Source organism: Pan paniscus, chromosome 2 (genome assembly GCF_029289425.2).
Source record: "Pan paniscus chromosome 2, NHGRI_mPanPan1-v2.0_pri, whole genome shotgun sequence".
NCBI lineage: Eukaryota > Metazoa > Chordata > Mammalia > Primates > Hominidae > Pan > Pan paniscus.
Window position 1 is genome coordinate 57636040 of NC_085926.1, and position 21807 is coordinate 57657846.

The 21807-nt window shown below is 40.8% G+C and overlaps 1 protein-coding gene across 4 annotated transcripts in view; it reads right to left on the reverse strand.

Moving 5' to 3' along the window:
* Window positions 1–21807, reverse strand: part of DENND6A (DENN domain containing 6A) — a 72120-nt gene that overhangs the window by 42544 nt on the left and 7769 nt on the right. For 2 of the 4 annotated variants that reach the window (XM_008964048.5, XM_003811635.7), the window contains exons 2-3: window positions 5673–5711; window positions 5529–5571 (exon numbers count right to left, since the gene is read on the reverse strand). The exons of 1 other annotated variant lie outside the window; for it this stretch is intronic. In XM_008964048.5, the coding sequence (XP_008962296.1) occupies window positions 5529–5571; window positions 5673–5711 (82 nt within the window). Of the gene's footprint in view, window positions 1–5528; window positions 5572–5672; window positions 5712–12733; window positions 12969–21807 lie in introns of those variants that run through there. One more of the 4 variants, XM_008964049.6, reaches the window with a different exon arrangement.

The window sequence follows — 21807 nt, forward strand, 5'->3', positions numbered from 1 at the left end:
CTCAATTTCCTTGTCAACAAAATCAAGAAGTACTATTAGATAATCTCTAAAGTCACTTCCAGCAGTAACACGCAAAGACACTAAAATAAAATTCCCCAACTTGACCTATGACTGTACTGAATTCCAAGCATCTTACCCAATACGATCACTAAGAAAACTAAAGATCTACAAGATCCAAAAAGATATAAAAGTTATGCTATGAGCACCATAGCTTTCTGATGATTCACTGAAAAATAGAAAAATTTTAATGGAAATTGACTTTTTCTTTTACAAACGTAGTTATAAGAATTAACTTACATAATTTTATTTTTTTGAGACAGAGTCTCGCTCTGTTGCCCAGGCTGGAGTGCAGTGGCGGGATCTAGGCTCACTGTAACCTTCACTGCTCGGGTTCAAGAGATTCTCCTGCCTCAGCCTCCTCAGTAGCTGGGATTACAGGTGCGTGCCACCACGCCTGGCCAATTTTTTGTATTTTTAGTAGAGATGGGGTTTCACCATGTTGGCCAGGTTGGTCTCACACTCCTGATCTCAGGTGATCTGCCTCCCAAAGTGCTAGGATTACAGGCGTAAGCCACTGTGCCTGGCCTTTTTTAAAAAAAATTTCACTAGAGATGGGGTCTTGCTATGTTGCCCAGGCTGGTCTTGAACTCCTGGGCTCAAGTGATCCTCCCACGTTAGCCTCCCAAAGTGCTGGGATTACAGGCGAGAGCCACCACACCTGGCCTTAAAATGTTATTTTTATATTTGTACAAACATAGCTACAGAATGGATCAAAATGTCTAAGACTAAGACAAAACGTGAAGCTTCAAGAGCCAGCCCCCTCCCTTGACCCTCAGCTTATATAGTCACTCTCTCTGTGATTAGGGTGGTTAAGCTAGGTTGCTGAGAAACAGTATTTTAGACCAGAGCTTCTCACAATTTCTTCCATAGACTGATGCCAGTCCATAAACTCTTGTTACTGTTCCATAACCAAATAAATATGCAAGTTGAGAATACACATTTAGAAACTTTCATAGCAACTTGATATTACTGTAATAAATTTGGACTTTTAGACCAGACACAGTGGCTCACGCCTGTAATCCCAGCACTTCAGGAGGCCAAGGCGGGTGGATCTCCTGAGGTCAGGAGTTTGAGACCAGCCTGGCCAACACGGTGAAACCCCATCTCTACTTAAAATATAAAAATTAGCCGGATGCGGTGGCAGGCACCTGTAATCCCAGCTACTCAGGAGGCTGAGACAGGAGAATTGCTTGAATACAGTAGGCAGAGGTTGCAGTGAGCCGAGATCACACCACTACCTCCAGCCTGGGCAACAGAGCAAGACCCTATCTCAAAAAAAAAAAATTAGACTTTTATTTTACATTTCTTTTTTTTCCTCATTTCATTTTATTTTTCTAACAATTCAATTAAATTGTTTTTCAAAAATATTGGTCCATAACTGACTGGAAATATTAAAAACCCCAACTGGCCCTTCAACACGGTATGAGAAGTGCTGCTTTAGCAACTGGGAAGTGTAAAGCACATGATGATGTCCCTGCTGTCTGCAAAGAAGAAATGTGTTGAGACGAATATTGTCTGCATGTCAAGTCCATCCAGAACAAGAAGGATTAATGTTTCCCTCAGATTCATCATTGCTTCAAACTCTCTCTACTAATGCTGAGTTTTTTTCTCTGGACATGTTTAAAATACAGTGACTTCTGTCCTTGGGCACTCGTCACAGCTTAAGCCTCAGGAACACCTACATCCAGATGGTGTTAATGGTAAATGATAAGGAAAAAAACACTGGACAAATATTTATCAGAGGGAAGGCCCTCTTTAAACTTAGGCTCCTAAAGATAAAAGCCATTCAAATGAAACAAAAAACTGAAACCTAAAAAACCAACCAAACAAAGCTTTTTTAAAGTTAGGAGAATCTAAGGTGGCGGAGGGGCGGGGAAGGGCAAACGATTCCAATCTCAAAAGCATTTTTATCTGTGTCATTTTTTCATCCAGTCTAACATGCTGTTTTACTTTAAGTGGGTATACAATGGAAATAAAGGCTTGATTTATGTCTCTTTCCTAAAGACTGCTCTACTGTGTCTGGACTTTCTTCTACAGCAATTAAAGGTTATCCTGGGAAATAATAAATTCATTTCAAAGTTGGTACAGTAATCCTTTTTTTTCTTGAGATGGAGTCTCACTCTGTCGCCCAGCCTGGAGTGCAGTGGCACAATCTCAGCTCACTGCAACCTCAGCATCCCTGATTCAAGAGATTCTCCTGCCTCAGCCTCCTGAGTAGCTGGGACTACGGGCACACACCACCACGCCCAGCTAATTTTGTATATTCAGTAGAGATGGGGTTTCACCGTGTTGGCCAGGCTGGTCTCGAATTCCTGACCTCAAGTTTTCTGTCCGCCTCAGCCTCCCAAAGTCCTGAGATTACAGGTGTGAGCAACTGCACCCGGCCTCCAACTTTCATTTAATAAACACATAAAAAAACCAAACTGTATGGATAACTACAACTGAAAATAGCAATTTCAAATATTTACAAAACATATAGTCTCTTGCTACCTAGGATAATGATGATCTGTTAAGACAGCAAAGTGCCTGCTTTCAGGTCTTTTGTAGATTTTCCTTGTACCAACCATACTTCAAGTCACAAGAACCACACTTCATTTGATGTGCAGCACATAAAAAAAGCATTAAATAATATCTATGAGAAAAAAATCAGTCGGGCGTGGTAGCTCACACCTCTAATCTCAGCACTTTGGGAGGCGGAGGTGAGCGGATCACAAGGTCAGGAGATCGAGACCATCCTGGCTAACACAGTGAAACCCCATCTCTACTAAAAATGCAAAAAATTAGCCAGGCGTGGTGGTGGGCACCTGTAGTCCCAGCTACTCGGGAGGCTGAGGCAGGAGAATGGCGTGAACCCGGGAGGCAGAGCTTGCAGTGAGTGGAGATCGCGCCACTGCGCTCCAGCCTGGGCAACAGAGCGAGACTCCATCTCAAAAAAAAAAGAAAAGAAAAAAAATCAGCCGGGTGCGGTGGTTCACGCCTGTAATCCCAGCACTTTGGGAGCCTGAGGCGGGCGAATCACTTGAGGTCGGGAGTTCATGACCAGCCTGGCCAACACAGTGAAACCCCATCTCTACTAAACATACAAAAATTAGCCAGGCATGGTGGCAGGCAAAGGTAGTCCCAGCTACTTGGGAGGCTGAGGCAGGAGAATCACTTGAACCGGGAGGCGGAGGTTGCAGTGAGCTGCGATCGTGTCACTGCACTCCAGCCTGGGTGACAGAGCAAAACTCCATCTCAAAAAAAAAAAAAAAAGAAAAAAGAAAAAAAAAATCCGTAGGTCATTCATAAGCCAAAAGTACTTAAAAATTTTTTTGATAATGACACATGCAGAGGCTATAAAACTAGATATAGGCTATCTAAACACCACAGAATTAACTTCTCAGCCTTGATGTATGCGTGCGGGGGACTTTTCCTCTACCATCTTAGGTTCACTAACTGGGGCCTGTGAAATAAACAGACAACAGATTAACGAGAAAAGATTTAGTTCGAATGCATACAAAGGCTTCAGAGAAAAAAAGTAAAAACCCAAAGAGGTGGTTAAACTTGGGAGCTTAGATACCATTTTAACAAAAGAAACTAAAATGCAGACAAAGGAAAAAGGATTTGGACTTCTAGGGGTGGTAATCTGTGGGAAGGTAAACATATGGGTAAAACTAATGAAAGATAAGGGTTATTTTAGCAAGGCTTATTTATGCAGAATTAAGCTGGTACCAACTCCAGTGATAAGAGTTTTCTCTGGTGATTCAGAATCTTTCTCCTCTTCCTGGTATGGGAAAGGGAAGGGGTGACACCTTCACAAAAGGAAATGTATGTCCTGCTTTTAGGCATATAGGGGGAGGGTAAAGGGCTCTTTTTGCATCTGCTGTTTCTCAGTTGCCTTCAATTCAAAATAATTCTTAAGCCAAAGTGGTATATTTGGGGGTGGTATATTCTGATCCCCTTCATGCTCATATAGAGAAGTGAAAAAGAGAGAGGAGCCATGACAACCAGCTATGATCTGAAAGAGAAGAGCATCCAGCATAATTCACTGGGATTCCATGCAGAAAGTCAGTTCATTCTGCAATCCATACAACTCAGCTTACTCTGAGACCTGGAAATCTATCCCATCACAGTATATAAGAAGTGTATGTACAGATTTTATAAGAAAAATGTTAACTGAAATGAAGATACATTCCTACAAGACCTCTGCATCATTATTTCATAAATGGGCCAAAAACACCAAAATAATTCCAGGTCAGAAAAAACCCCTTACTGGGATCTCTAAAAGGCAGTATCTAATTTACCAAGATATCACTTTTCTTTCATATAGTTCACCAAAGCTGAGTTCCAAATGGATAGGAAAAAAATTCTGGAAGCATTTATACAGAAAGGAGAAAATGCTAAAAAAAATTTTTTTTAACTGTCAAATCTCTCGAATCAGATTAAATGAACTAACTAGCACAATATTAGAAGTAACCGGCTGGGTGTGGTGGCTCACGCCTGTAATCCCAGGACTTTGGGAGGCCGAGGTGGGCAGATCACGAGGTCAGGAGATCAAGACCATCCTGGCTAACATGGTGAAACCCCGTCTCTACTAAAAATACAAAAACAAAAAATTAGCCGGGCGTGGTGGCAGGCGCCTGTGGTCCCAGCTACTCGGGAGGCTGAGGTGAGAGAATGGTGTGAACCCGGGAGGCGGAGCTTGCAGTGAGCTGAGATCGCGTCACTGCACTCCAGCCTGGGTGACAGAGCGAGACTCCATCTCAAAAAAAAAAAGGAAGTAACCACAAAGGGAAAGAAAACTAGACTGTCTCTGCTATAGGGTTATAACTGTGTGTGGCCTGAGAAGCTAAATGTTTTGGTCACTATAAGCCAAGAAAAGCTAGTTTGAAAGTGAAACACAAGAGGTAACCTGAAGGATGTCAATGATTAGGACCACACAAAACGAAGAGCTTGAAAGAGACTAACAAAACCAAGCTCAACAATAAACAGACCCTCGTATGTTTTTTTCTATACACCAAGCACTATGCCAAGGCTTTACCTATATTAACCCATATAAACTACTGCACGTAACTTATGGCCTTGCTTCCTAACCAAATTTATCCTGGCTTTTTTTAGGTTCACGGCTTTTACAGAGTTCCTGGTAAGCTCCCAGATTCTGAACTGAAAGTAAACTACATACTATATAAACTATTTAATACATACTCCATGAATCCCAAATATACCAATGTCGCTGATTTTCAACCTCTTCGCTATTTTAAGAGTTTATTGCTCCTTGATGGTTTACCTCATCACACCATAACAGTTATTTTAAGAGTTGAAGCTACTAAAATCAACAATGACATGACTAGGCATCATTAAAATAGGAATAAAAATCATTGATCTGTTTGCAATCTAATATGCTATTTCAATCAATTTTCATACATTAACAGTATAACCAGTATTCTTAGTATAAAATTAAACAGAAACACTGTATGAAAAACAGTTACCTGAATTTGAATCTGGAAAAGACAAATAGCAAATATTGGTTTTCTGAAAAAGAAAACAAAAGTGATGTATGCTGACACATACATAATCAATAAAAACAAACAGAAATATAACAGTAAACTATACAGAGCAGTATTTTTACTTACTTCTCTGTCAGTAAGTTTGGAATGCTGAGGATAAATTACCTGGAAGAAAAGAGTTAAATTTTGTTAAACATATTATAAACATTAGTTATAAACATATTATAGGCCAGGCGCAGTGGCTCACGCTGGTAATCCCAGCACTTTGGGAGCCCAAGGCAGGCGGATCACTTGAGGTCAGGTGTTTAAGACCAACCTGGCCAACATGCCAAAACCCCGTCTCTACTAAAATTACAAAAATTAGCCAGGTGTGGTGGCATGCACCTGTAGTCCCACCTACTCGGCAGGCTGAGGCAGGAGGATCACTTGAACCCGGGAGACAGAGATCGTAGTAAGCCGAGATCACGCCACTGCACTCCAGCCTGGGTGACAGAGCAAGACCCCGTCTCAAAACAAACAAACAAAAATATATATATAACATTAGTCTAAAATAGTAGTTGGTTATGGTCAAATCACTTTCAGAAATAGTTCACAGATGCACGGATAAAGAAAATGCAGTACATATACATAATGGGATATTATTCAGCCATTAAAAAAATGAAATCCAGGCCAGGCATATTGGCTCACACCTGTAATCTCAGCACTTTGGGAGGCTGAGACGTGCAGAGTTCAATACCAGCCTGGTCAACATGATGAAACCCCATCTCTACTAAAATACAAAAATTAGCTGGGTGTGGTGGCTCATGCTTGTAATCCCAGCTACTCGGGAGCCTGAGACATGAGAATCACTTGAACCCAGGAGACGGAGGTTGCAGTGAGGTGAGATTACGCCACTGCACTCCAGCCTGGGCGACAGAATGACATTCCGTCTCAAAAAAAAAAAAAAAAAGAAAGAAAAAGAAAAAGAAAAAAAATAATGAAATCCTGTCATTTGCAACAGCATGGGTAGAACCGTTAAGTGAAATAAGCCAGGCACAGAAAGACAAATATCACATGTTCTCACTCATATGTAAGGGCTAAAAAGAGGAACTCACAGAGATAGAAAATAGAATAATGATGGTAAGTTACCAGAGGCTGGGAAGAGTAGTAAGGGTTTGAGGGGGGGAATAAAGAAAGAATGGTTAAGGGCTACAAAAATACAATTAGATAGAAGGAATAAGATCTAGTGTTTGGTAGCACAATAGGACAACCACAGTTAAAAATAATTTATTGTGTATTTCAAAATCACTAAAGAGTAGAACTGGAATGTTCCCAACACAAAGAAATGATAAATGCTTGAAGTGATGGATATCCCAATAACTCTATTTGATCATTATACATTGCATGTCTGCATCAAAATATCACATGTACCCCATATATATGTGCAACTATTATATATCCACAATAATGAAGATTTTTTTTTTGCTTTTTTTGTTTTTGTTTTTGAGAAGGAGTTTCACTCTTGTTGCCCAGGCTTGAGTGCAATGGTGCGATCTTGGCTTACTGTAACCTCCACCTCCCAGGTTCAAGTGATTCTTCCCCTCCCGGGTTCAAGCAAATCTCCTGCCTCAGCCTCCTGAGTAGCTGGAATTACAGGCATGTGCCACCACACCCAGCCAATTTTGTATTTTTAGTAGAGATGGGGATTTCACCATGTTGGTCAGGGTGGTCTTGAACTCCTGACCTCAGGTGATCCACCTGCCTTGGCCTCCCAAATTGCTGGGACTTCAGGCGTGAGCCACCGTGCCCAGTCAAGAATATTTTTTTAAAAATACTGGGAAGCCGGCCGGGTGCAGTGGCTCACGCCTATAATCCCAGCACTTTGGGAGGCTGAGGTGGGAGGCTCACGAGGGCAGGAGATCGAGACCATACGGTGAAACCCCGTCTCTACTAAAAATACAAAAAAATTAGCTGGGCGTGGTGGCGTGTGCCTGTAGTCCCAGCTGCTGGGGAAGCTGAGGCAGGAGAATGGCGTGAACCTGGGAGGTGGAGGTTGCAGCGAGCCAAGATCGCGCCACTGCACTCCAGCCTGGGTGACAGAGCAAGACCCCGTCTCAAAAAAAAAAAAAGAAATCGGGAGGCCGAGGCAGGTGGATCACGAGGTCAGGAGTTCAAGACCAGCCTGGCCAACAAGGTAAAACCCCATCTCTACTAAAAATACAAAAATTAGCTGAACATGGTAGTACATGCCTGTAATCCCAGCTACTCCAGAGGCTGAAGCAGGAGAATTGCTTGAACCTGGACCTGGGAGGTGGAGGTAGCAGTGGGCCCAAGATCATGCCACTGCACTCCAGCCTGGGCTACAGAGCAAGACTCTTATCTCAAAAAATAAATAAATAAGATAAAATAAATAAATAACTAGTTCTGCAGCACTATTCACAATAGCAAAGACATTAAATCAAACTAAATGCCCATCAATGACAGACTGGATAAAGAAAATGTGGTACATATATACCTCGAAATACTATGCAGCCATAAAAAAAGAATGGGATCGTGTCTTTTATGGGAACGTGGATGAAGCTGGAGGCTATTATCCTCAGCTAACTAATGCAGGAACTGAAAACCAAATACTGCATATTGTCTCTTATAAGTGGGAGGAGCTAAATAATGAGACCTTATGAACACAAAGAAGGAAACAACAGACACTGGGGTCTACTTGAGGGTGGAGGGTGGGAGGAGGGAGAGGAACAGAAAAGATAACTATTGGGTACTGGGCTTAACACCTGGGTGATGAAATAATCTGCACAACAAACGCCTGAGACATGAGTTTATGTACGTAACAAACTTTTACATGTACCCAGAAACCTAAAATAAAAGTTAAAAGACAAAAAGCAAAACAAAAAGAAACAGTTCACAAACTTTAATAATGAAACATAGCTGGGAGCATTGAGTAATATTTACATTAGGTAAAAAAAGTTTTTGGTTTAAAGTTATCTCCAAAAGATTGGTAAAATCATTAAGTTATCAAGAACCATTTACCAATTGACTAATAACTCAAAGCTTACTGAGTCTTCTTTGGTAGCCTATAATCTAAAGAGAACATAATTTTCAGCTGGCGTCTACTTCAGTAAATAATATTTTTCAACTGACTCCAACAAGTAATACACATCCTAACTACTTAGTTATTAGTAAAAGAAAAATGAAAAGGAAAAATAATTATCTGCAGTTTAAGAAACCTCAAGGACCATCTCCACAATAAAGGCTATCCTAATTCTCTCTGGTCCCTTTAAAGGATCATTATGCATTTTCTTAGGTTATTTTAGTGTCTGCAGTGACCACAGCCACCTTCTGATGAAACTCCTGCCCCACAGCCCCTGCAAGGAAGCAGGGCTAGGTCAGATCAGCTACCACCAGAACAAACAATAGTAAACAACACACCCAAGGGCACACACTCTACAAGCCAACCAAACTCTATGTTATAACCAACCTGACCTCCTTAGGAGATGGACATAACATTTATCAAAGTGACAAAAATTACACACTCAGTGCTTGACTAGTCAACTGGCACTATACATTAGTCACAGAAGGCATCTTGTATGCATTGGTAGTAATGCCTGTCTCATGCCACCAATTATCAAAGGCCAGTGATTTTCAAACATTATACCGGACGTGCCTTAAAGGCCACCTGCTGGTACTAATGGCTGTCTTAGGAGAGTCAGGCCCCCCAAGCACATAGAGGCTGCAGCGAGCCAAGATCATGCCACTCCACTCCAGCCTGGGTGACAGGGTGAGACCCTCTCTCTCAAAAAAAAAAAGTCCTTCTTGGCCAGGTGCCATGGCTCATACCTGTAATCCTAACACTTTGGGAGGCCGGGGTGGGCAGGTCACTTGAGGCCAGGAGTTCGAGATCAGCCTGGCTAACATGGCGAAACCATGTCTCTACTAAAAATACAAAAAACTTAGACGGGCATGGTGGTGGGCACTTGTAATCCCAGCTACTCAGGAGGCTGAGGCACAAGAATGGCTTGAACCTGGGAGGCAGAGGTTGCAGTGAGCTGAAATCACACCACTGCCTTTCAGCCTGGCAAAAGAATAAGATTATTAAAAAAAAAAAAAAAGGCCTTCTATTGCTGTTACAAGATGTCTTAGAAAAAATCCTTCTCTAATCTTTTAACAGTTAAATCCTTGTTTCCAAAAGCATGGCACACATGCCAGTGGAGATGTTATATGGCGCACAGCCCTTCTAAAATTTTAATAGTTATATGTACTGTACTTAATTTAATGTGTATTAGGAAAAAAGACCTGACACTCAAAATCAATATATCATGGATACAAATGCTTAAGATATAGCTAAGTAAAAAAAAGGGCAGAGGGATGTGAAGAATCCAGTTAAAGAAAAATATTAATAGTACAAATAATATGACAAGGAATGACTGAAACTTAGAAAACAATGAATTAAGTTTTTGTAGATTTTCTTCTAACATTTTATGGGCTTTTTCTTTAATTCTGAGCTATAGCTCAAACTGCTATTTTTTATTTTTATTTATTTTTTATTTTTTTGAGACAGAGTCTCGCTCTGTCACCCAGGCTGGAGTGCAATGGTGTGATCTCAGCTCACTGCAACCTCCACCTCCCAGGTTCAAGTGATTCTTGTGCCTCAGCCACCCAAGTAGCTGGGATTACAGGTGTGCACCACCATGCCCAGTTAATTCTTGTATTTTTAGTAGAGACAGGGTTCACCATGTTGGCTAGGCTGGTCTTGAATGCCTGACCTCAAGTGATCCACCCGCCTTGGCCTCCCAAAGTGTTAGAATTACAGGCATGAGCCACCGTGCCCAGCCTCAAACTGTTATTTTTTAAATCGTCAACTTTCCCAACACTATTTGCTCCAAACAAACAAAAAACTATTTCCCATTGATATGTAAGGCTCTAATGGTACCTTCTAATAAATTCCACCTGCTATTCCTATGGCCTATCATTTTAATCAATTCTCTACAGTGAAAGACAGCAGGAAGATGGACAGAAACCAAGTCCTTACATTATTTCAACTATAAATTCAATTGTGCCTTGAGTCAGGCTTACCTGTGAACTTTGCAATAACATGAATCAATAAACTTTGTTTTCTTATGCCAGTTTGGGCTAACTTTGTTGTCCTTTTTTTTTTTTTTTTTTTTGAGACAGAGTCTCCAGAGTCTTGTTCTGTCACCAAGGCTAGAGTGCAGTGGCACAACTGTGGCTCACCCCAGCCTCGACTTCCAGGGCTCAAGCGATCCTCCCACCTTAGCCTCCTCAGTAGCTGGGACTACAGACATGCACCACCACACCTGGCTAATTTTCAAATTTTCTGTAGATATGGAGTCTTGCCATGTTGCCCAGGCTGGTCTCAAACTCCTGGCCTCAAATGATCCTCCTGCCTCCCACCTCCCAAATTGCTGGGAGGCCACTACATCCGGCCTTCCTGTCACTTTTAACAGAAAGAATCGTGGTTGCTTTTTTTCCTTGATGGCAGAAAGCACTACTGTATCTTAATTCATTAGATCTCAACATTCTTCCTGGCTTTGTATCAGACTGCATTTATGGGAAGTTTGACTCTTTCCCCTATCAGCTGGGATTAATATAATCCTTCTCAGTTCCTAAATAGAAGCACTTGGTAAGGGTTAATTATATCCCATTCTTTGTAAGTTGTTATATCATCTTTAATATCCAACCATCTAAATGCTGAACTACTCAGCCATTTTTGTCAAAATCACTAACTCATCACAATATCTCTTTAAACCAGTCCAACACATCTCATTTAGCCATTCCTAAAGGAAATGACTCTTTTAAAAAAAAGAACTTTCTGTTATAATCCACTTAGACTAAATACCAAATTCTTTTGGCATTCACAGGATAATTTCTCCTGATACTTTTTCCAGGATAAATATAGATTTATAGAATATAGATGTTTAAATTTTAACAAAGATATCTCTACAGCTTATCAGAAATCAACAGGAGATTCTCCCAGCACATAAATGCCTTGATAAACAGCTACTATTTTCTTCTGAGAAACACGTTCTTCAAGACCCATAAAGAGTACCTCACACACTGAACTGCCCTCAGAGGGGGCATAAAATGGTGGTTGGTTTCTACAAAGAGAACAAAAATAGTTTAAGATGAGATTTTTTTTTCCAGGCAATTGGGGAGATAAGAAATACGTTGGGGCTCAAATCCAGAGATATCTAGTCCAGTTAGATGGTGCTATGGACTGAATCCCCCAAAAATTCACGTTAAAGCTCTAACCTCCAATCATATTTAGAGACAGGGCCTTTGGGAGGTAATTAGGTCATGAGTGTAGAGCTCACATGATGGCACTTGTGCCCTTATAAGAGGAAACACAAGAGATCTCTCTCTCTTTCTCTCTGCCATGTGAGGACATAGCAAGAACACAGCCATCTGCAAGCCAGGAAGAGGACCCTCACCAGGAACAAAATTGGTAAGCAACTTGATTTTAAACTTTCCCCAGCCTCCAGAACCAAGAGAAATAGACATTTGTTATTTAAGACATGCAGGCCAGGTGCGATGGCTTTTGCCAGTAATCCCAGCACTTTGGGAGACCAAGGCAGGTAGATTACTTGAGGCCAGGAGTGACCAGTCTGGCCAACATGGCAAAACCCTGTCTCTGCTAAAATTACAAAAATTAGCTGGGCATGATGGCACACACCTGTAATTACAGCTACTCAGGAAGCTGAGGCACAAGTATGGCTTGAATCCAGAAGGTGGAGGTTGCAGTGAGCCCAGATGGTGCCACCGCACTCCACCCTGGACGACAGAGTGAGACCCTGTCTCAAAACAAAAACAAAACAAAACAAAAAGATACTCAGTCTTTTGGTATTTTGTTATAGTAGCCATAGCAGACTAATACAGATGGTTTGTGGGAAGACAAGACAAATATTTGAAAATAGGATGCACTGGTATGGTTACCATATGCACAGATCCTATTCTTTTATCTTTCTAGCTTTTAGGAAACACAGTTAACTAGATATTCCCACCTGCCCTCACAGAAGGCAACAGACAAAATATTAGCATTTTGCCTTCTTTCTTTTTCACTGTTGTTGTTACTTCTTATTCCACCATCCTAAGCCAAATCTTCAGCTTCTTCCTATCATCTCTTCTTCACTTCAATTTTTTCTTTAAAGCCCAAATTTTCTTTGAAGTTCACATTTACTCACCTTGACTTTGGGCAAAAATAAATGAATACAGCTCTGCATCTTCAAACTCTTAAGAGGCAGTGGGGAAGGATGGAAAGTACAGTACTGGTACCAAAACCATGTTTTGGTCCTAATTAGATGTGTCCTTGTGGGAAATCATTAGCCAGTCTATGCCTCAGTTTCTGCTTCCATAACATGAGGGTGTACCTTCCACATCAATGGTCCATTGTTGCTCACTGATGAAGTGGGGCAAGGTGAGCCTGAAGAAGTAAGGAGAGAGAAGACTATGTAGGGGATTGTGGGCTACATTAAAGAAGCTGCTGGAGAATTTTTAACCTTGAATGAGTCAAAAATACAGGCTGGGAAGGCGGGAGCTCAGCCACTACTGGTGAGGAACTATAGGAATTACAAATGCAACAGACAGCCTAACAGCAGCTCGGGAGGAAAAGCGAGATATAGAGATGGTACAGGGTGCTGAGCAGGATTATGGACAGAAATTTGTGAGAAACTAGAACTGTTAAAAGAGCAGCAGCAGCAGTGGGAACAATGGACTGTATGTTCTTTGAAGCACAAAAGTTAACTTCAGGTGGAGTAAGTTACTTTTATAACTCTTACCTAATCTCAAAATAAAGTTTAAAAAAATAACAGCTCTAATTCACAGCATATACAATAGTCAATTCAAAGTGGATCAAAGGCCTAAATGTAAGAGCTAAATCTATATAACTCTTGGAAGAAAACAGTAATACATCTTCACAACCTTGAATTAGGCAATGTTTTCTTAGACATGACACCAAAAGCACAAACAACAAAAGGAAACATAAATAAATTGGATATCATCAAAATTTAAAACCTTGCTTCAATAACAACAAAAACCCCAAGGTGATAGTGGTATTAGGAGGTGAAACCTTTGGGAGGCGATCAAGTCGTGAGGGCAGAGCCCTCATGATTGAGATTAGTGCTCTTATCAAAGAGACCCGAGAGCTAGCTCTCCACCATGCAAAGACACTGCCAGAAGGTGCCATCTATGAATCAGAAAGAGTACCCTCACCAAACCCCACATCAGCCAGTACCTTGATCTTGGACTTCTGAGCCTCCAGAGCTATGAGAAATAAACAGATATTGTTTATAAGCTGCCCAGTTTGTGGTATTTTGTGAGAAGCCTGAACAGGCTAAGACACAATTAATATAACTAATAAGGGTCTAGTATATAGAATACATAAAGAACTCTTAAAATATAACAATAAAAAGACAAATAACCCAATTTTCAAATGGGCACAAATGTTAATAGATACTTCTCCAAAAAATAAAAATGAAAATGGCCAATAAGCACATGAAAAAACACTGTTTAGCATTAGTTATTAGGGAAATGCAAATAAAATCACAATAAGACACGGCTCATACCTACTAGGACAGCTGTAATCAAAAGGACAGAATATAACAAGAGTTGATAAGGATGCAGAGAAATTAGAACCCTTAGAACCCTCATATATCAGTAGTGGAAAACAGTTATGGAAGTTTCTCAAGAAGTTACAACATAGAGTTACAGTATAGCCCTGCAATTTCAATGCTAGGTATATACCCAAGAAAAGTAAAAACACATGTTCACACAAAAACTCGTACACAAATTTTCATATTAGCATTATTCATAATAGCCAAAAAGTAAAAACAAGCCTGGACAACATAGTGAGACTCTGTCTCCTCAAAAAAGTTTAAAAATTAGCCAGGCCACGGTGGCTCACACCTGTAATCCCAGCACTTTGGGAGGCTAAGGCAGGCAGATCACGAGGTCAGGAGATCGACACCATCCTGGCTAACACAGTGAAACCCTGTCTCTACTAAAAATATAAAAATTATTCAGGTGTGGTGGCGGGCACCTGTAGTCCCAGCTACTCGGGAGGCTAAGGCAGGAGAATGGCATGAACCCAGGAGGCAGAGCTTGCAGTGAGCCGAGATCACGCCACTGCACTCCAGCCTGGGTGACAGAGCAAGACTCTGCCTCAAAAAAAAAAATTAGCCAGGCATAGTGGCAGGCACTTGTAGTCCCAGCTACTCAGGGGGCTGAGGCAGGAGGGTTGCTTGAGCCCAGGAGGTCAGTGCTGCAGTGAGCTATGATCATGCCATTGTGCTCCAGCCTGGGCAACAGAGCAAGACCCTGTTAAAAAAAAAAAAGAAAGAAAGAAAGAAAGAAAAAAGAAAGAAACAATCCAAATTTTCATTAAATAATGAATAAACAAAATGTGATATATCCATACAATGGTATATTATTCAACCATAAAGAGGAATAAAGTACATATACATACTATGACATGGATGAACGTATATGATCCCACTCCCATGGAAAGCATACAGACAGAAGCTTATTAGTGGCTGCTAGATGCCAGGGAAAAAGTGGAATGGGTATGTGGTTTCTTTTTGGGGTGAAGAAAATGTCCTGCAATTAGATAGAGGTGTTAGTTGCACATCCTGTGAAAACCTCAAAACCACTGAATTATACACTTTAGAAGTGTGAATTTTATATGTGAATACCTGAATTTTTAAAAATGGAAACATAGACACAATAATTCAAACCATAATAAGGCATAAAATCATAGTCTCTCTCCCATTGAGCTTGAGGTTTTCTTCCTTCAATAACCATTGTTAAACAATTTCCTATGTATCTTTCAAAGAAAAATTATGTATGTACTTTTTCTTAACATAAATCATATTCTGCGGGAAGCTGAAGCAGGAGAATCGCTTGAACCCGGCAGGCGGAGGTTTTGGTGAGCCAAGATTGCACCATTGCACTCCAGCCTGGGCAACAAGAGTGAGACTCCGTCTCAAAAAAAAAATATATATATATATATTACATTCTGTTCTGTTCTCACGGCTTTACACACTGCTTTTTTCCTTAAGATCTTGAAGATCATAGTATTTCAGTACATGATCTATTCATTAATTCTAAAGATGCTTTGAACTTTCCTGCTTCTTCCCTTGCTCATGCTTAAGAACTGATTCACCATTTATGCGCCTATCAAATTCCATCCAGCAGGGGAAATAAGTGATTTCTATTGCCTCTTTTTGTAATTTTTCCTCAATAAATATTATGTATAATTTTTTAATTATATAAGCTGAAATTTTAAATTACGCAACCCTTAAGGTTCAAATCAATTTTCACCTTCCACCAGAAATTTTCACTTAGTCTCTGGACCACTGACTACATGGTTTTTTTTGTTTTGTTTTGTTTTTGAGACGGAGTCTGGCTTTGTCACCCAGGCTGGAAAGCAGTGGCATGATCTCAGCTCACTGCAACCTCCAACTCCCAAGTTCAAGTGATTCTGCTGCCTCAGCCACTCAAGTAACTGGGATTACAGGTGTGCAACATCCCGCCTGGCTAATTTTTTTGTATTTTTAGTAGAGACGGAGTTTCGCCATGTTGGCCAGGCTGGTCTCGGACTCCTGACCTCAAGTGATCCACCCACCTCAGCCTCCCAAAGTGCTGGGACTACAGGCATGAGCCAGCACACCTGGCCGACTATATGCTCTTACTTGTCTCTTCAGTTAAATTCTGGAGAGCAGGGATTCTCATGTCTTCATCTACTGATTAACATAATAGAATCCTTTGTGCATGTTAGGTACTTATTATGGTCTATGCAAATGGTCCCAGTGCTCCTATTATAATAGGTACCAACAAAAATTTAATGATGCTACCCTCATACTGATCCTGTATTACTTACAAAGGACTCTTAAGGTTAGGTAGGAATTCACTAAATGAGTAATACAGATAGAATTCAAATAAACTAGACCAAAAGAGTAATTATTTCATTATTTCAGAAAAACTCAATAAATAATTACAATTGCTAACTTTATCAAGTGTTTTCCTTGTGCCAGGCACTGTGTTGTATCAATTAATCCTCACAATACACTAGAAATGAGTACTATTAATATTATCATCTCACTTCATCTGCCCATGGTTATAAACTATTATCAGTTAGAAACCCTACATTCAGGAAATCCAACTTTATGTCATTGACATAGGTCACACTGGTCTTTTGTCCAAACAGAAGCAAGTATCTACTGTGCATTCCACAGGACGGTAAAGCATTTTGCCAACTAAAGGATCACAAAAATGCTAAAAGCAGTTCATACAACTCAGAAAATAGCCCTGGGTACTATTATTACACTGAGTATTAGCATGTAAACAGGAACACTTTGAGAAATGAGGTAAACTATTACTACCAAGAATTTAAGAATTTTAGTTCAAGCTACCGCTAGCATTTCACGTCTTCTTTGCTTCAGTTTCCCTAAATAGTAAACAAAAGTCGCTTAATTTTGTACCCAGAATAACACAGCATAGTGGGGGGAAATTAGGCTTCAGAATCAAAAGGACCAGGGTTCAAATCCTGGCTTATTAAGCAAGTGATATGGGGCAAGTTACCTCTTTAAGTTCCAGTTCCCTTATTTAAAAAGTGTTTAGCTCATGCCTGTAATTTCAGCACTTTGGGAGGCCACAGCGGGTGGATCATGAGGTCAGGAGTTCAAGACCAGTCTAGCCAAGATGGTGAAACCCCATCTCTACTAAAAATACAAAAATTAGCCGGGTGTGGTGGTGGGCACCTGTAATCCCAGCTACTCAGGAGGCTGAGGCAGAGAATTGCTTGAACCCAGAAGGTGGAGGTTGCAGTGAGCCAAGATTGTGCCACTGCACTCCAGCCTGGGTGACAGAGTGAGACTCCGTCTCAAAAAAAAAAAAAAAAAAAAAAGAGTTTATGGGCCAGGCACGGTGGCCCATGCCTGTAATCCCAGCACCTTGGGAGGCCAAGGTGGGCAGATCACGAGGTCAGGAGTTTGAGACCGGCCTGACCAACACGGTGAAACCCCGTCGTCTCTACTAAAAATACAAAAATTAGCTGGGTGCGGTGGCACGTGCCTGTAATCCCAGCTACTCAGGAGGCTGAGGCAGGAGAATCGCTGGAACTTGGGAATCAGAGGTTGCGGTGAGCTGAGATCGTGCCACTGCACTCTAGCCTGGGTGACAAAGCGAGACTCTGTTTCAAGAAAAGAATCTAAAGCCAGGCATGGTGGCTCATGCCTATAATCGTAGCACTTTGGGAGGCTAAGGCAGGTGGACTGTGGGAGGCTGAGGCAGGCAGATCACTTGAGGCCAGGAGTTCAAGACCAGTCTGGGCAACACAGCAAAACCCTGTTTCTACAAAAAAACAAAAAAGTAGCCAGGCATGGTGGTACACACCTGTAGTCCAGCTACTTGACAGGCTGAGGTGAGAGAATTGCTTGAGCCTGGGAGGTCCAGGCTGCAGTGCACTGTAGCCTGGTGACACAGCATGACCCTGTCTCAAATAAATAAATAAAGTCCAAATATTACTTAATAATTAGTGACGGAAAGGAATAAATGAGGCTAGGTACAATGGCTCATGCCTGGGATCTCAACACTTTGGGAGGTGGAGGCAGGAGGTTCCCTTGAGTCCAGGAGTTCAAGATCACACTGGGCAACACAAAAATAAAACAATTTAATCAGGCATGGTGGCACACACCTGGAGTGCAATGGCACAGTTTCGGCTCACTGCAACCTCCGCCTCCCTGGTTCAAGTGATCCTCCTGCCTCAGCCTCCAGAGTAGCTGGGATTACAGGTATGCGCCACCATGCCTGGCTAATTTTTTTTTTTTTTTTTTGTATTTTTAGTAGAGATGGGTTTCACCATGTTGGCCAAGCTAGTCTCGAACTCCTGACCTCAGGAGATCTGCCTGCCTCTGCCTCCCAAAGTGCTGGGATTACAGACGTGAGCCACCACGTCCAGCCTAGAATTCTTGTTTATATGAGTTATATCTATCAACATTCACCACTGTAGAAACTAAAAGTATCATTAAAAAAACTGTTAATTTATTTTAAAATAATAACCTATTACTCATTAACATATTCAATTTTTATGAAAAGTAACTATATTCAGGTTGAGTATTCCTTATCCAAAATGCTTAGTGGGATCAGAAGTGTTTTGGATTTCAGATCTTTTCAGATTCTAGAATATTTGAATTATACTTACTCAGTTGGACATCCCAAATCCAAAAACCTGAAATCCAAAATGCTCCAATGAGCATTTCCTTTAAAAAGCATCATGTCAGTACTCAGAAAGTTTCAGGTTTTGGAGCGTTTCAGATTCTGAATGTTTAGATTAGGAACACACAACCTGTATTCCTAAACAAAACAAAAACCTTACTAAGATGGCATTGTTTACATGTTTGCAAATATCTTTAATGTCTGATTTAACAGAAATAACTAGATTCTCATATCTGCTTCAGCATTCATTCTTTTTTTTAAAAAAAAATTGTTTTTCTTTAATGTTTGCTCTTGGCAGAATCATTCTATGTTCATTCTATTGCAATATGCTGTTCTGGTTGAAGAACATGAAGAAAAGCCATACATAGTTTGAAAACATCCTATAAATCCCCTGAAACTGTCTCAGAGATGCCCAGAAGTCCTCAGACCACATTTTGACAACAGCTGGTTTACAAGAAAAACAGAAAAGTTTATATAAAGAGAAAATTAAAAAACATACTCCAAACATGCCTACACATAATGATCATCTGGAACTGATTCTGATTAAGCAGATGGGTGAGCCCCAGAATCCTCATATGTAACAAATGCCCCAGATGATTCTTATGATAAGAAGAACAAAATAACTCAAATAGAATCCCAATGATACAAAAATAGCCTAAATTTACCAAGATATAAATGTTTAGCCTCATTTTCAATAAGCATTAACAGACATTTCCATATCCCAGGTAAAACAGAACATAATCCTTTATTTCAAAGTTACATAATGGTGTAGAATTTTCAGGCACATATACCCTTGGCTCTCAAACAGCTCAAAGTTACTAAAGTTTATATCATAAAACCCAAGCTTAGAAATCTTTCAAAATAAATCTTTGATTACATAAGATTATAACTGCTCTCAGGTAAGGCAGTAAACGCTTGTCGCCTTCCAATACCATCCTTCCTTCTCCTTTTATTAATATAGGCATACCTTGTTTTATTGTGCATCATTTTATTGTGCTTTGCAGTTACCAGTTTCTACAAATTACAGGTTTGTGGCAAGCCTACATTAAGCAAGTCTATCAGCATCATTTTTCCAACAATGTGTTCACTTTGTGTCTCTGTATTACACTTTGGTAATTCTCACAATATTTCAAACTTTTTTGTTACTATTGTATCTGTTACAGTGGTCTGTGATAAGTTATCTTTGATGTTACTATTGTAATTGTTTGGGGGCACCACAAACCATGCCCATATAAGATGGCAAATTTAATCAATAAATACATGTGTTCTGACAGCTCCACTGACCAGCCATTACCCCATCTCTCTCCCTCTCCTCAGGCCTCCCTATTCCGTAAGACACAACAATATTTGCAACTGGGGCAATGAATAACTCTATAATGGCCTCTAAGTGTTCAAGTAAAAGGAAGAGTCACACATCTCTCACTTTAAATCAAAAGCTAGAAATGATTTAAGTTTAATGAGGAAAGCATGTCAAAAGCTGAGACAGGCCAAAAGCTAGGCCTCTTGGACCAAACAGCCAACTTGTGAATGCAAAGGAAAAGTTCTTTTTTTCTTTCTTTTTTTCTATGCAACAGGGTCTCACCACGTTGCCCAGTCTGGTCTCGAACTCCTGGGCTCAAGGAATCCTCCTGCCTCAGCCTCCCAAAGCGCTGAGATTACAGGTCTGAGCCACCACACCCAGCCAAAGGAAAAGTTCTTGAAGGAAATTAAAAATGCTACTCCAGTGAACACATCAATGATAAGAAAGTGAAACAGCCTTACTGCTAATGTGGAGAAAGTCTGAGTGGTCTGGATAGAAGAGCAAACCAGCTAGAACATTCCCTAGGCCAAAGCCTAATTCAGAGCAAGAGCGCAACTCTTTTCAATTCTGTTACGGCTGAGAGAGGTGATGAATCCACAGAAGAAAAGTTGGAAGCTAGCAGAAGCTGGTTCATGAGGTTTAAGGAAAGAAGCTGTCTCCATAATATAAAAGTGCAAGGTGAAGCAGCAAGGACTGATAGAGAGCTGCAGCAAGTTATCCAGAAAATCTAAGAGAAAAGATGAAGGTGGCTACACTAAATAACGGATTTTCATTGTAGATGAAACAGCCTTCTGTTGGAAGACTATGCCCTCTAAGACTTTCATAGCTAGAGAAAAGTCAATACCTGGCTTCAAAGTTTCAAAGGATAGGCTGACAGCCAGGTGTGGTCGCTCATGCCTGTAATCCTAGCACTTTAGGAGGTGGAGGCAGGAGGATCCCTTGAAGCCAGGAATTTGAGACCAGCCTGGACAACAAAGCAAGACCCCATCTCTACAAAAAATTTAAAAATTAGCCTGGTGCATAAGCATATGCCTGCAGTATCAGCTACCGGGGAAACTGAGACAGAAGGATCACCTGAGCCGAGAGTTCAAGGCTTCAGTAAGCCATGATTGCATCACTGCACTCCAGCCTGGGTGACAGAGTAAGACCACCTCAAAAAAAAAAAAAAAAGAAAAGAACATCTGCTTTGTAAAATTATATTTATGAAGAGTTTTTTGTTTTTTGGGTTTGTTTTTTTTTTTGAGACAAAGTCTTACTCTGTTGCCCAGGCAGGACTACAGTGGTATGATCTCAGTTCACTGCAACCTCTGCCTCCCGGGTTCAAGCGATTCTCCTGCCTCAGCCTCCCGAGTAGCTGGGATTACAGGAATGTGCCACCAAGCTGCCTATTTTTGTATTTTTTTATTAGAGACAGGGTTTTACCATGTTGGCTACGGCGGTCTTGAACTCCTGACCTCAAGTGATCCACGCGCCTCAGCCTCCCAAAGTGCTGGGATTACAGGCATGAGCCACCACACTCGGCTTATTAAGAGTCTAATCATTTTACAAACTGTTTATGAGAATATTTATGAATAAAAGCAGACTCATAGTAGACATGTTTAGGAGACTGCCGCCCAGACTATGCTTTGGAAGTGTCCCTCCTATTGCAGGGGTGAGCCTAAGTGACTGCTACTGCTAGCGAAACCTTGTCTCCTAACCACAAGTGAACAAAATGGGACACCTATCCCATGCTGAGCCAATCAGATA